This window comes from Mugil cephalus, chromosome 19, assembly GCF_022458985.1.
Source record: "Mugil cephalus isolate CIBA_MC_2020 chromosome 19, CIBA_Mcephalus_1.1, whole genome shotgun sequence".
Lineage (NCBI taxonomy): Eukaryota > Metazoa > Chordata > Actinopteri > Mugiliformes > Mugilidae > Mugil > Mugil cephalus.
The window spans coordinates 14056099-14070730 of record NC_061788.1 but is presented as its reverse complement, the minus strand read 5'-3'; the positions used below and the strand labels follow the sequence as shown (position 1 = coordinate 14070730).

Genomic DNA, 14632 nt, shown 5'->3' with positions numbered 1-14632 from the left:
CCGTGCGCTCGTGTCTGTGGTGACAGGTGGTGCCGCGCGGAATACGGCAGTTTTGTTCTAAATGGGGAACTGCTCGCAGAGGATAGATACCGTGCGAAGTTGTGCCGCTCTCTGCTGAAGGAGTTATCCGTTCGGCTTCACCCGAATAGACACGAGTCCGCGGAGAGACATGGGGCCGCTCCAGTGCGTGAGGATCAGCGCGCTGCTCCTGTGCGCAGGTAAGAACCCCCCCCCCCCAACCCCACACCCCCCACCCCACAGAGAAACCTCCTCCGTTAATGTCAATGAGCGCTTGTGTTCACACAGCTGATCGAGAATTATGGAAATGGAAGGCAATGGTCGTGAAATAAGAGACGCTGTAAATGCATCAACCTTTTTTTTTCCTCTCCCCCCCTACTGGCTGATTTCATTCACCCCTTAATGAAATGCAAATAATTTCCTTTCAGCCAAGGGGACATATATAATTGATGAGACACATAATTAGCTGTAAGCTGTTGTGGCAGAATACAAAATGACTTGTAATATTAACAAGAATGAACTGTGACAGTTGCCTAGAGTGTGTGTGCGCGCGCGCGCGTGTGTGTGTGTGTTGTGGCAGCACTTGAACGGGATGCAGCGTGTGAGCGTGGCACTGCAGAGCACCAGGAATAACAACAGGCTGCAGACACGACCCAGAGCGGGAGGAGAAGGAGTGCACCTTTTCATTGTCTGAGCAGTTGTGCACTTAGGAAAAAGATGGATGAAGGTGTGTTGTTTGTGCGCGTGTGCGCTTGTATGCTTACGATGCCCATGTGTATACTGTATATGCCGGTCTGCAACTTTGTGTGCAACTTACACCGGCCTGTGCAGACCTGTGATTAAAAATGCTTATGTTAGAAAAGCCAAATCATCCATGTTTAGTGTTTAAATGCCAGTAAAAGGCGTATTAAAACAGATTTTCTCTCTTTGGTGCAAGAAGACAGACTCATTTCAAACCTTAAATGGCCACTGGCATAGACAAATTTAGTTTTAATAGTTTTGTCCGTCTTTCGGTTATGACAAGATTTAATTTAAAAATGCCAGTGCTGACACACGGGAGATGAATCTACACTGCTGGACGTGACTTGAACCTGGATCCATTAACAACAACAGCCACCAAGTTATTTGACAGTTTAAAAGCAAGCTGTCAATCATAGGCTCATTTGTGCACAGACCAGAAAAAAAAAGGCTTTACCTCAAGTAAAGGTAAAAGATTGCTTTTAAGACCTAAGTCCAAGTGGGCAAAGACATAATTCCACACATATACCCCCTTAAAAGCCCATTAAATATTCCATGTAATGCTTCTTTCTGTACAGATTAAAGGAACAACGCACAACATGGTGCTGATGGATTTTTACCACCGTTGGACAGTCTTCACTCTGGGCTAGCTGTGCCCTGGTTGGACTAGAAAGACGTGAGGATGGCGGGAAATATATAAAAAAAGACAGATGAACGTATGCCAGGCTGTTGCAAGTAAATGTAAGAGGCTAACGAAGCGAAGACAGCGGTGAATATTAATTACCTGAGCTCTCTGTTGTCAGTATGTTTCCGATTATGCAGACTGACCTTCTGCATGAACCTACTCACCAGACTTGTGCAAACAACACAGCATTTGATTTTGGTTAAACTGCAGATTTGCTTTAACTGACCTCTCTAATCCTCTAACGGCTTGAAGCCTGAACCTCCCTCGAGGGGCTTCGGATAGTTTCAATTCACAAATCACTCCTTTTGATATTAGTTATCAAACGGAGATCTCATCAAGTTGCCTAAATAGGTTATTTGGTTAAATATATAGTTCAAAGATGCAGTAGCTCCAGGGAATCCGATTCTTTTCTCACTTTCCCAGAGGCAGAAGCTTGGTGTCGTCTGAAGTTGCGGCAAAAAGGATTATTTGGCTTTCTAAGATTGGGCCTCGTTTTTTTTTTCTTCTAAGCTTTGTCTGAGGGGAGGCCCAAATTATCCGACTTAAAAAATAACATTTGTTGCAGTCCAATAATTCCTAGCTTGTTTCCACATCCCCGGATTTCTGCAGTGGCCGAATAATTCGTTTTTATGACAAATTGGTTCTCCACACCATTGGAAGTTATATCCAAAAAACCATTTGAATCGCCAGGTGAAAGTCAAGCCATGAATGCGAAGGTGGGCCAGATATCGATCTGTGTCGCATCAGTTTGATCAGTGCATTCAGGTGGGCAGAGAGAGAGAGAGAGAGAGAAACAGATTCCCCCCTGTCAGTCAAACCCTTCCTGTCCAGGGTCTCAGAGGATATTATACATCTCCAGCCACCTGACTGCATTCACAGAGAGGGTCCAGGTTGTTTCTGCGAGACAAACTCACTGACAGGCACATACTGTGGAGTGGAGCTACTCACACTCACATACTGTCAGACCGGACATCGGGACATTCATAAAAACTCCCTGTAGCCTGACATGTAGTCTTCGCACACGGAGGATATCCATTCCCTTCTCAGTGTCTAGAATGATGCTGCACCATCATTCATATATAAAAGACACAGCATTCGCTATGTGGTTTCATGGAATTGCTTATGAAATTGCCTCAATTTAAAGCTTTTAGTGTTTTATTCTGGTGGTGGTCATCAGTGGCGGTTGGTGGTCCTTCATCAACACCTACCACTTTATAAAATATACCACTTCATAATATCAGGCGGCAATACATAATGGAAAACCGTAACTTAAATTTAATGACCCTGTACGAATAGTCAGTCTGGTGTGGCATAACTGAAAACCTAAGTCTTCCACTGACCATGGGGACAACTGTTGCCTTCACCTTCCAGATCTTCCAGATCTTTTTCTTTCTTGGAATTTCTTGATCTTCTCAAGTTCTTCCTGTTGCTGCCCACCAGGATTGAGTCATCTAGAACTGTGGCCCTCTCATGCTGTTTGTCATCACCGGTTAGCCATCGACAGCTCGTCAGTCTGTGTGCGAAAGTCCCACAGGATCTTGGCTCAGTCATGCTCCGCCGTGTTTGGAGGTGTCTCCCACTTTGATCTTGGGACTTCCAGTCCACACTCCGCACAGACGAGGTCCCATGCATGCATACCCCGCACGCTAGCGCCCTCCGCTTTTCCTACGTTGTTTCCGAGACATTGCACCTGTTGTCACTCCTGGCGTGAGAGCATTGATCCTGTACTCCGAGCCTGTTCCCGTGCTGCCGCGACCAGTGCCTCAGCTTTTTCCAGACACTAGTAGGATTTCTATAATTGTCTCATTTGACAGATACGCAGTTTTCAACGCATGTTTAAAAAGTCCTCGAGCGCCTGGTAAAAAAGGGCACCGCGCTACACGTGGGAGGATTCCCACTCAGAGTGTGTGCCTGCTCTTTTGTATGTGTGTGGGCCCCGGTCGGCGTGGAATGGCATGGAGTCGAAAAGTTACAAAAACCAAAATGCATGTAGCCATAATTTAATAATAGCTCTCTCTTTCGCTCTCTCTCTCTCTCACACACACTCAACCCTGACAAAAAAAAAAAAAAATGCCAGAAGCATTCGTGCAGCTCAGCTACGTACATTTTCTCACCACAAAAGCATTACAGCTGAATTACTCGGTTAGTTAGACTGAGCGCTGCATTAGCTAATGAGGGTGCTAATGTAAACGCTGGTTATTCAAGCTCATCACCAGACAAGAATGTTAAAAGGGGACGATTTCACAAACATCAGAGTGTATTTAATGAAGCTGACTCACCCTTGCTTTCTTAACGGAAAAATTACAGCTAGGACATAATGGTCGAAGCATGGTTAGGGTTGGACAATTAAATACTGAAGGGTCATGCTAATGAAAAAGTGAATATTTATTAGATGCCTGAGATAGGAAGTGAATCCCAGTTCTGCACGAAAGACCTAAATGCCCATCCACCGCCCTCACGTTCCGCCTTACATACAGTAATGGGTACACTAACGCATGCAGTGGAACTGCATTTTGGCAAATCACACCGTGCTAAGTGATTTCATGTGTATTTAATTAATTAATGGCTGTTTAATATTCAAGGGAGAGGGCGAAGGAAGTGGAGCAACGCAATATTCTCGGAGAAGCAGAATTTTTCGTTAAAACGCATAAAATATTGAGAAAAGCAGAGATAATGAAGAGTGCAGAGTCTAGAGATCGTACGTGGGAAATAGTTCGTACAGGACCATAGCATCAACGACCAGTCTTTTAGATCCCACAAGACCAGGCCTCCATTTCAAAGAATGGGGAGGAAACCAAATAAAAGTGACTTGAACAGGTTCATCAGACAAATCTGATGGTGATTTAGCTGCAAATAAGATTTAAAATGGATTTTCCCAACAGGCGATACTGTTACAATGCATGCACAAGGTTTCACAACATCAACTTCATTAATTCACGTCTTTGATTCGTAACATCTGACTCATGCCTGTTCACATTACGAACGTACTTTGAGTGCTCTTACTGCACCTGCCCCTGCGACCGCACAACTGGAAATGGACCTCGACCGTGCAAAAAAAAAAAAAAAAAAAAAAAACACGACCAGCCTCGTATGTTTACAATTTAAGCTGCTGCAAAGCAGATGTTTTGCTTTTTTTGGAGGGAAATGCGGGACTCGTGCCAGACGCATGCCATTTGCCATAGATTTATATCCAGATTCTTTACGTGTTTTTAACGCCGTTTTCAAAATCAGCTTTTTTTTTTTTTTTTTAAATATGCCAAAGCTGACAGAAGCAGCATATGAATACACGCATTTGGAGGTTGGAGTGCATTTAACAGTGCTGAACACATACTGTGAACGGTTTCTGCGTCGGCTGCCAGCTTTTAGAAACTGGCCAGAAACTGAGAGCTGAAACGTATTATCCCATGGGGAGGGAGAAGAAGCCCAGAGAGACCCACACATGAAGGCTGTGAGTGGCCAACTACCTCCAGGAGAGTAGAGTCTCTTGGGGCATTACTTGTTGGCTCTGAGCATCTCCTGGTTTAGCTCTTAAAGAAACAGCAGAAGGCAACAGGATTATCTGACTTAACGGAAAACTTGTGCATGTTATTGGAGCGCTTGACCAGGAAGGGAAAAATGAAGTCAGTGTATTTCTGGATCTATTCCCAAAGTCTCCGCTACAACACATTTTTTTATTTTTTATTTTTTTAAAACAATAGTTCTCAAAGCAAACATATATTTAGAAATACCCTGTCGTATCCAGTGCAGGATTGTACCATCACTGAATGAAATGTTGTGTTGTAAAGTGATGGATGCTGCCTGGCTTGCACGGCGTGACACTGCAGCACAAGGAAACACTGCACCAGGGAGCCGTATGTCATATTATATGGGTCATAACACGGAGACAAAAGTCATAAAATGAAAAGTAATGAAACGCGGTCTGAAGATCTGAAGTACAAACCCCCTGAAAAAAAGGTGCATGCTTCAAAAAGCTTACATGTAGGACGGTATGTGAGGATTGAAGATTCCAGCAGAGGGAAATGCAGCAACGGGGAGCCATATGTCATGTTACGATGATCACGATACGGAGGCTCACTTCGTAAAATGCCAGTAAACTTAAGAGCTTCAAAGCTTTGATTCAGACGCTACGAATGGTTTTTATTTATCAAAGTACATCTCAGCTCGTTAATCAGTTTCAGGCCGCAGGGCGTGATTTTTGGTCACATGGGGGGGAGAGGAAGAAGGTTTTGCAACACATCAGGCGTATATTTAGAATCTCACTTCTGTCCCGTAAATGCAATAAAGCCCAGGTATTTATTCCTGCCGTGTTTTGTTGCAACTGTAGCAGTATTTGAAGTGGTTTTCTGATAATAACGATAATCTAAAAACATAAATAACCATTTTTTGTTTTGTTTTCCACCACCACCAGTCTTTCGCATTGGTAGGTGACTGATAACGGATGTTAAAATATGAATAATAAGCCTCCTTAAAATTGGCAGGGAACAGAGGGGAAGCTGTATCTGTCCCAGCTTTATTACATTCTTTAAGGTATGTCTCAATTTGTAAAGTGGTTTGTAAAAGCATCACTACATAATATTCTTTTACTGAGTGGAACAGGTCTCCAGACCCTGGCATCTTGTGTTGCGCCAGTGGGAGGGAGAGTCATAAGCGGTGCATGATGGGAGTGGAGACGACCGACGCTGACTTCTGTAGTTCAGTCAGGATCACTTTAGTCAAAGGAACTTATTGCATTTGCAGTATATCCTTTTTTATTTTTATTTTTGTGCAGTATGACTGTTCTGAGGCCTCGCTGCTCTTCCACACACCGATATGGAAAACATGGAGAGCAGCAGCAGCGGCAGCTAAAGTCCCGGTACAGAGCAGAGCAAGAACCAGTGACACAGTATTGGCACTGACAGGGAGATACAGCATAGATGGGCAGAGGTGGGTTGCAAAGCAGCCTGCAGAGAAACAGCAAGGGAAGGGCAGGCTACAACAAGTTAAATAGCAACATTGGATGAGATTTGCCAATGATGCTGTCAGACGATATAGGCCGGTTTATAGATTAACCATCAACTGATCAGCTGATCCTGACTCCAGGCTCTGCCTCGGCTGACGCAACCCTCCATACGTCTCTGCCGCACAATTTTTTAGCTTTTTAGAAGTTTTATATTTCCTCTCTTTCTGTCTGAACCCCCCACACCCCCTTCAAATATTTAAACAAAAACATAAAAGTCTAACAAATTCCCCATTTAATGTTAGATGTTGGAATGAATACAGGCTTGGTCCTGCCTCAAGTCACCGTTTTTCAATGTAGTATCTCCCCCGACTGTACAACAGTGCTTGCTGAAACATAAAGAAAATAATGAGGATAATTAATAGACGTCATTGACAGCGTGAAGCCTTAATGTTGATAAAACATGTGTTGGAAAATCTAGATGAAATGGGCTTACGTTTCTATTTCTGTATGTGTCTCTATGTTAAGATGGGCTGCAGAGACTCTCTCAGCCTCATGCATGGATCTATAATATGAATGTATTGTGCATACATATGAGTCTTTGCAGCCGGCAAGGGAGAAAAATACCTATTTTCTATGTAATATTGGTGTATTTTCTGATTTATTTAATGTGACACCCTCGAATATTTATATTACAAAACACCTTGAGTCAAATTTGAATCAGTCTCATATAGATAAGCAGCTTTGACTCACAGGATCCTTTTTCGCAGTGGATGACTTTGAATTGATTTTAGGCACTTCTTGTGTCCTGCTGATTCACTTCTTTTTTTTTTTTTTTTTCAAATTTAATCTACGGAACGACAAGCAGGAACATAGCTCCTGCTTTTTCTGATTTGATGCAAGGCTATATTTTTTTGGAAAAGGAGGAGATTCAGAGGAGGATATCACGAGCGGCTTCTTAAGCCGAATTGAAAGGCGTTAGCTTGGGTCATTATGCATGAAAGCTAAGTGACTGACAGGAACTGACAGTGATGCTGCACAGCGATAGTACAGTTCATGACCCGGAGTGAACATCTCAAGGAGAGCGGCGATGGTGAATCTAGTCTTTGAAAGCTAGCTCATCCAGATATATATATATAGATATATATATGTGTGTGTGTTGTATGAACAACATTTTAGATTAGAGAAAATAGTGAATTAAACCTTAGGATTCAGAAAGTTGTGTTCACATAACAGCATGGCATAATGGGATTTTGCTTCCTCTATTGCCTCAACTGAGGCCACTTTCAATTTATTATATATTTTTTTTTGGAATTTCACTGGATGTTAGTCACTGTGGAAAGGGAGCTGTGAAATATATCTCTCTTCTTTTGCCCCCACAGGATTTGCTTTACTAATAGGATCAAACACAGAAAGGAGAATAATCGATATGTGACAGCATTAAGATGAAACCTTTCCCCGCGTCTCTTCTTCACTCTGAGTGTTTGGAGAATTGGGAATACAGCGTGCCTAACCTGGCGCTGATGCATCCCGACACACATAATCACACACTGAGCGCGTGTGCTCAGCATCATTAAAGACTTTGTGACACATTGCAGCCGTGCCGAGCCGTAAACACGCGCGCGCGGGGCGCACGCGGGCTCATCTCCTTGGGCAAACAACTTCACAGCCGTCCAACTGGGAAAGGCTCGCGCTCAGCGGGGGGTCTGGAGACAATTAGCATAACTAACAGAACACTCAGCGCGCACGGAGAAAATCAGAGGGAAATGAGAATGAACCTACGCAATCAGAGCAGGGGAAGAATTTTAACGACTCCGACAGCACTTCCCGCGCAAAAGATTGACAGAGGGAGATCACATGTTTATCTCGCTCCGCCAGATTTGGTCCCACAAGACAGCGGAGGTACGGTACGTGTCCCCCCCCTCTCTTACGGGCCTGTCGCTTGGGCTTCAACCCCCCGCCGAGTCGTCCTCACACATCATCGCTTTACAGAAGAGGAGTGCAGTAAGTTTTGCAGTAAGTTGACAGGGTAAGCCAATAACCTTTTCCTCTTCTGTGTTTCTCAGGATAGTTATAGTGTCATTTCGGGCCGGTTTTATGTGTGCGGATGCCGCTGGAGCCGAGGCAGAGATGATGACAGCGGTGATGGGAAGGTTTTCTGGTATTGCCGTTATCTGCCCAGGTCAGAGCAGGAAGCTATTGCCTTCTCTTTTTTTTTTGTCCAGCGGAAAAACATGATTGATTATTGTGGCAAAGGTCCCGATGGGCTGCAATGTCATGAAGTTTCTTTATTTTTTTCATTTTTTATTTTTTGTAGGTTTCCACAGTTGCAGTATTAAACTTTTCCCCAATCTATTGTTATCTCCCGGCGCGTCCGTCTCCGTCTATTCGTCTCGTTATTCCCGGGATCTTCTGGTGAAAAGCTGCCCCTCATTATCTGATCTTTACCGCCAGGTTCATCAAAGGTTAAGAGACGGGAAAATAACCACTAGAAAAGTTCAGCATCCTGCAAGAAGAAGAAGAAGAAAAAAAACTAAACTTCGGACATACGGGGAGGTGAATTTTAATTTCAAACTTGATAGACACTACAGAATTGAAACCTGAGGGGAAACTATCCCACACCTTTAGGAATGTAGCTCCCAAACCAAGACTCAATTCCCTTACCAATTTTCAGCAACACTGCCTCAAGAGAGGTAAACATTACCAAGACCTCCAACCAATAATAATAATAAAAAAAAAAGTATTAGGGAATAGGAAACTCCCATCTTCCAACACTTCAACCATAGTGATAAATAGATCGGAACAGTCTCTTAATAATTGTGTAGTATTTGCTTGAAATGATCAGAAATGTGTGCAACTTCAGATAGCCGACGCCAGCCCGAGCACTGACAGTTTGTATTCTATATGTTAATGCGGTAACTATGCGTGGCTTGGAGTAGCTTCCAGACATTTCAGCCGGCGTAGGAACGGGCTATAGGGTCAGACGTGGCGGCATACAGCGCCCTGGCGGCGATTCCAGCGGGCTGTATGTACGTGCGCGTATGATTTGCTCGCCCTGGTGATGCATCGGACGGGAGAATGAGACACAGATATTGATCGATCTGCAGGCTTCGGGCCAGACCTGGGCTCAAAACTGCGAGCGGCCTTAAAAAACTGTTATTGGTCAATTTCTTGTTAACACTAAATGTGCTGATGGCCGGTTGGTAAGGCCCTATTAGGTCGGGAAAATTGCAATCTGTGCAGCGGTGGAACAGCTGTCATCATGGAATGAGAAAAATCTGTTTTTGAGTGATTTGTGTGTGTGTGTAACGTTGACATAGAACATGCCCGCTTCTCAATTATGATGTCGCCTGCCAAAAAAAAAAAAAAAACGAAGCCGCCATCAGATTCACAATAATCAGATATGTGGACAGGCACATATGATGCTTGTTCTTTGTTATCCTCCTCCATTCATCCTCCTCATCCATCCGATGCTTGTCTCCCTCCCTTCCCTGCCCGCCACGCTCCCCGTCACCTTTACGTCTTTGTTCTTCTCCACCCCTCATCTCCAGTGGCCTTCCACTTTTCACTCACTGTTGCTCACGTGTTCCTGCTCCTTTCATCAAAGCTGAATAGTCACGCTGCGAATTATGACAAGCAAAATACAGCAAGCGATCAGACAGTCGGGTATTTGTGAGCGGCTTTTCCTGAAATTATCTCAAACCGATTGAAGGAAAAGTTCTATATTTCACCCTAAATTTCTTTCCAGTCTGTTAAATGAAATGTTTAATTAAGCCAGATGGTTAGAGGGGGATAGAATATCAGTTAACACCTTGTGCGTTTTACCAAAATGTACGACTTTTTTTTTTTTTTTTTGCAGGAGTGAGGCTTAGGGCTGAAATCACTTCTTAACAGGTTGCAGTGACTTCTTTGAGTCTCGCTGTCGTTGCTCTGAGACTGATAAGCAGCCCGCATAGATCAGGGATATAGGATCAGTGCCTGGAGCTTCAAAGGTGCTGGTAGTTGGATTATGTTACCTTCTTACAAAGCCGGGCTAGCAGCTCCACCCTGCTTTCAGTCCATATGCAAAGCTGAGATCAATGATTGCGCGGTATAGCTCCAAACTGAGCCTTCATATAGACATGAAAATTATATCAATCAATCATCTCATTTAACTACAACGAGAAAAGTGATGTTTGTCTGAATTATTCTTATGCACCTATACGTTTTTCGCTAATTGCATTAAAAACGCATCATGATTCTCTGTTTATTCACTGTGCTGCTACCAGTCCGCCATGTCTTACTTACTCTGGTATCACGCCGCAAACTCAACTCACAGAAATGTGTTGCCACCATTTTTCACGCTTTTAAGCCACTGCTGTTGCAAAGCAATTCGGGCTTTGTGTCATTCTGTCAGAACGTGTTAACCTATACGTCATGCTTTATTTCTCTTATCCGCGCTAAGATCTGTTAGCTTCAGTGCCACCACCAGTCTGAACTCATTATTTTTACCCCTCTGCCATCTGTGGCCTTTACCTCTCTCAGAACCTGTCCCCAGTAACCAGACCAGCCAATATGCATCCTCACCATCGAAATACAAACAGCCAGTAAACTCCCTGCGCTGCCCGGTGGCTCTGAATTCCTTTCCAATGCTCCTCCAGTAAAGGTGTACCAAGTTATCCCCCCTTTGAAGCTCTTGACTCAATTTGCCAACATCAGCAAACCAACTGGAACGCCCAAGCAAACTGGTTGATCAGATTACCCTAAATATCTGATCGCAAGCCACAGTGTGTATTTTCAGTTCTCTAATCTATGCTTAGCACGCGCCCGCGCCCCATCCAAGGCAGTAAAAGCGATTTTTACGACGGCTCTTATTTAGCCATCTTGTCCCTGTTTCCTACATGAGCAATATGCTGCGCCGCTCTGAGCATGCCCAGGGCCAGATCTGGGTCTCAGTGCTTCAGTAATAGAGAGATAAATCAGTTCTTAAAAGGTCCATATAGGGGGGAGCAAGAAATGTATCCAAAAGCGGTGGATTTAAACAGGGACGTGAAATCCCCTTTGTTTCGCTGTGGGCATGAAGCTGAGCGAGTGAGCCTTGTGTGGGCTCTTGGTACCAGTCTAGGGCTTCTTTGGTGCCAGAATTTTCCAGCAGGTAATTGGGACACTCTGAGCATGTGTGTGTGTGTGTGTGTGTGTAATCTTCATGAATACAGTGAGGGCACACTCCTCCCTTTCCAGAGTAGATGTGGAAGGACACATGCCTCTTCTATTTAAGGTAACTGATGAGGTAGACAGCTAGACTGATATGGTCCACTCATGTCCTAACACTCAGACCCTGAGGTGTGATTTCTATCAGCGCTTTCATTTTCTTCTGCTTCCCATCCTGGCTTGGTCCCCCATGTGGATTTGGCTTGATGGATTCCCTGGAGATCCCAAGACTGATATTTATTTTGCACTTTAAATAATTCGATATAAAAATAGGTTTGGGAGGCATTATCATCTCCATATAATCTCAGTGGGGTCCCTCATGCTTTATGGAAAAAGAATACAACATTATTCCTAGCACAGATTCACTTGATCACTTTCCAACTCTATAACTGATTGGGTCATTACATATTTTGGATCAAGGGGCAAGTCTCAGGAGCCAGAAATTGTCGGGAAATCTGGAAAATATATTCACATTCGGTAAAGAGTACAAAAAGTACATCGCGCTGCTACCGGTTTGTCTTTGCATTGTAGTACAACCTTTATTCAATGCAGTACAATCTTTGCTCTGCACCATACAGCCTTGTACCGGATCAGATCACGTTTTCTCTACGCAGTGCTCGCCCGCTGTAATCTGCAACAGCAGATGTGGAGCCTTAGTTTAAACCACAGTCTGTTAGTTTGTTTAAACAGTCTGTTAGAAGACACAGATGTCACTGACTCGTGCAGTACAGAGCTCACTGGAAAGGCTGTTGAAAGTGTCTTGAAAGTTAAGAATAGACCTAGTGATTATTTACTCAATTTAACAGATCATTAATTTAGTGTTGTTTTTCAGAGGTTGCTCATCGTAAGCTTTAAAAGCAAAACTCAACGTGAGGACATGTTGTCAAAAAACGGAAAATTAAGATTCTGAAATCAGTTAAAATTTGGTGTTTTTTCTTGATAGATGATTAATTATTTTCACCCACGTTGGCTTATTTAGTCAAGACTGACATACACAAAAGTCGTTAGATGGACAGTCATGGTCTCAGAAGATGTATCCCATTGACTTCACCTCAGCTGCCACAATGTTAGGCTGTTTTTTTTTTCGTGTGTTTTTGAAATTTAGCCATTGGACGAGCAGAATAAAAACTTGTGCGTAAATTTCCTGGCCTGCTTACTTACTTCTCTTCTCATTCCACAAAGAAACTATTCTATTTTTAGCTTTTCAGCTAAAAATTTACCAAGACCTGGTTTTTATATGTCACAATTAAACTGGACACATGCATTCATGGAACCCAGCTGTTGATTCATATGTGATCTCAAAAACTCAGCAAAATACAATGCTGCCAATTTCGATTTTCTTAGGATTAGCACATACTAGCTACCTTGGGCATATCCTTGTGGTTTTAAACGTATTGGTTTACTGACTAAATAATTTTTTTTTTAAGGAATGTTCAACAATTGAGCACATCAACAACCTAATACTTCTAGCAAAGATTTAAGAAGTAGTTTCAAACTCACATGATGTGTACCTGCATTAGGAGTTAGAGTTTAAATCTTGGAGTACGGAAAGAAGCATGTGTTTTCAAATCTTTAAAATACAAGGTGTATTTGGAGAAAGTATTCTTGGAATCCGGTTCAAAGACAGATATAGAAGGTGTTTTTGTGGTAAGATGAAAAGAACTTAAGATTAAAAGCAGTAACACCAAAAAAGTGATGAGTGAAAAGTAATGAACAATCAAAAAGTTATCACAATGACAAACACGGATCACTTCTGTAGAAACTGGTCACACGGAATTCAAAGCCTGCTAACTCAAAGCTTACTTTCAAACTCAAACACTTTATAGTTACTCTCTTTCAGAACGTGTTTGCTGTATTTGATTTGTCTTTGTACGCGCTGACTTTTAGTTTGGAATTCTTCAGCTGGATCTTCTCACAAGCTGGAATATACCTCCAATCTGTAAAGCTAATTACTGCCATTTCCATCACGGCGCTGTACAGGGCAGAAGTTCTTTCATATGTAGATATGATTAAATTATGCCATGGTGAACTCATTAGATTGGATTTACATTTAGAGATGTTTTTGTGCTCCATCCCCCCAGAACCCTCTCAAGGCTAGTCGCAAGGATTCTGATGACCTGACATTTCTCAGCCACTTTTCCACCGGCACAGCACTGTGCGCTCACAAAGTCCCGTCTGCTCATCAAAGCCAAGGAGTGGCAGCATGCTGCTTTTAAATTTATGGTTCACTTTGCTATATTAAACACTCTCATGGTTTTGTAATAGGTCGAGCTGTTTAATTAAGTGGGTCAGAAAGCAGATCAAAGGCCTCTGGTATATAGTCTGTATTTTGAACCGGCTACGTTGAGCCAAGACACCACATTTTTAGATGGGACACTTCATTGACCATGTCTACTTAAGCTTTGATGTCTGAACCAATATTAAGTAGAAATTAATACTTACCAAACTTAATATTGGGTCAAACATCAAACAATATTGGTTTAATTTAATTCCAGACAAGAATCTTAAACTGAAACTCAAACCTCAAGTAGAAATCTTTACTTTTTGTTGGAAAATTCCACCCTTTGCACCATAGCTGATATTAGTCTAAGTTGTGTCGCTTAAAGGGTTCTGCGGGGATGACTGACTGTTTCAGGTTAGTTGGTTTAAAGAAAGCAATGGATCTAATCGTGAGGAGTAAAAAAAAGAAAAAAGTGAGGTAGCCATCAATCATAAACCCCCGTTTTTCCTGCTGTCAAGCTACCTCTGCACCATCACACCACCCCCGAACGCAATTTTATAGCGAAAGAACACTTTATCTTTCCGGCTGTCAGAGGAATGATCGGCTAGTTGATTATGACGTTAGTGTTGCGGTGTGCCGATTAAGTTCCAGCGTTTGCAATGTGGAGATGAATAAGCCCCTATACGCCCCGCAGTGCATACGGCACGCAAAACATGCAGGATAAGGTATGTGCGCGAATATTAACATCATAAATTGTCGCTGTATTTCCATTTGCTTGCAGCTTTTCTTTCATAATGATTTTTTTTTCATCCTTTTTTTTTTTTTTTTGCTGATGTGATATTAC

At 42.8% G+C, this 14632-nt stretch overlaps 1 protein-coding gene across 1 annotated transcript in view; it reads left to right on the top strand.

The window, feature by feature from the left end:
* Positions 1-14632, top strand: part of si:dkey-112m2.1 (transmembrane protein 132C) — a 149352-nt gene that overhangs the window by 701 nt on the left and 134019 nt on the right. Inside the window, exon 2 of the mRNA XM_047570684.1 lies at positions 27-218. Within this exon, the coding sequence (XP_047426640.1) occupies positions 170-218 (49 nt within the window). The 5' untranslated portion in view covers positions 27-169. The remainder of the gene's footprint in view (positions 1-26; positions 219-14632) is intronic.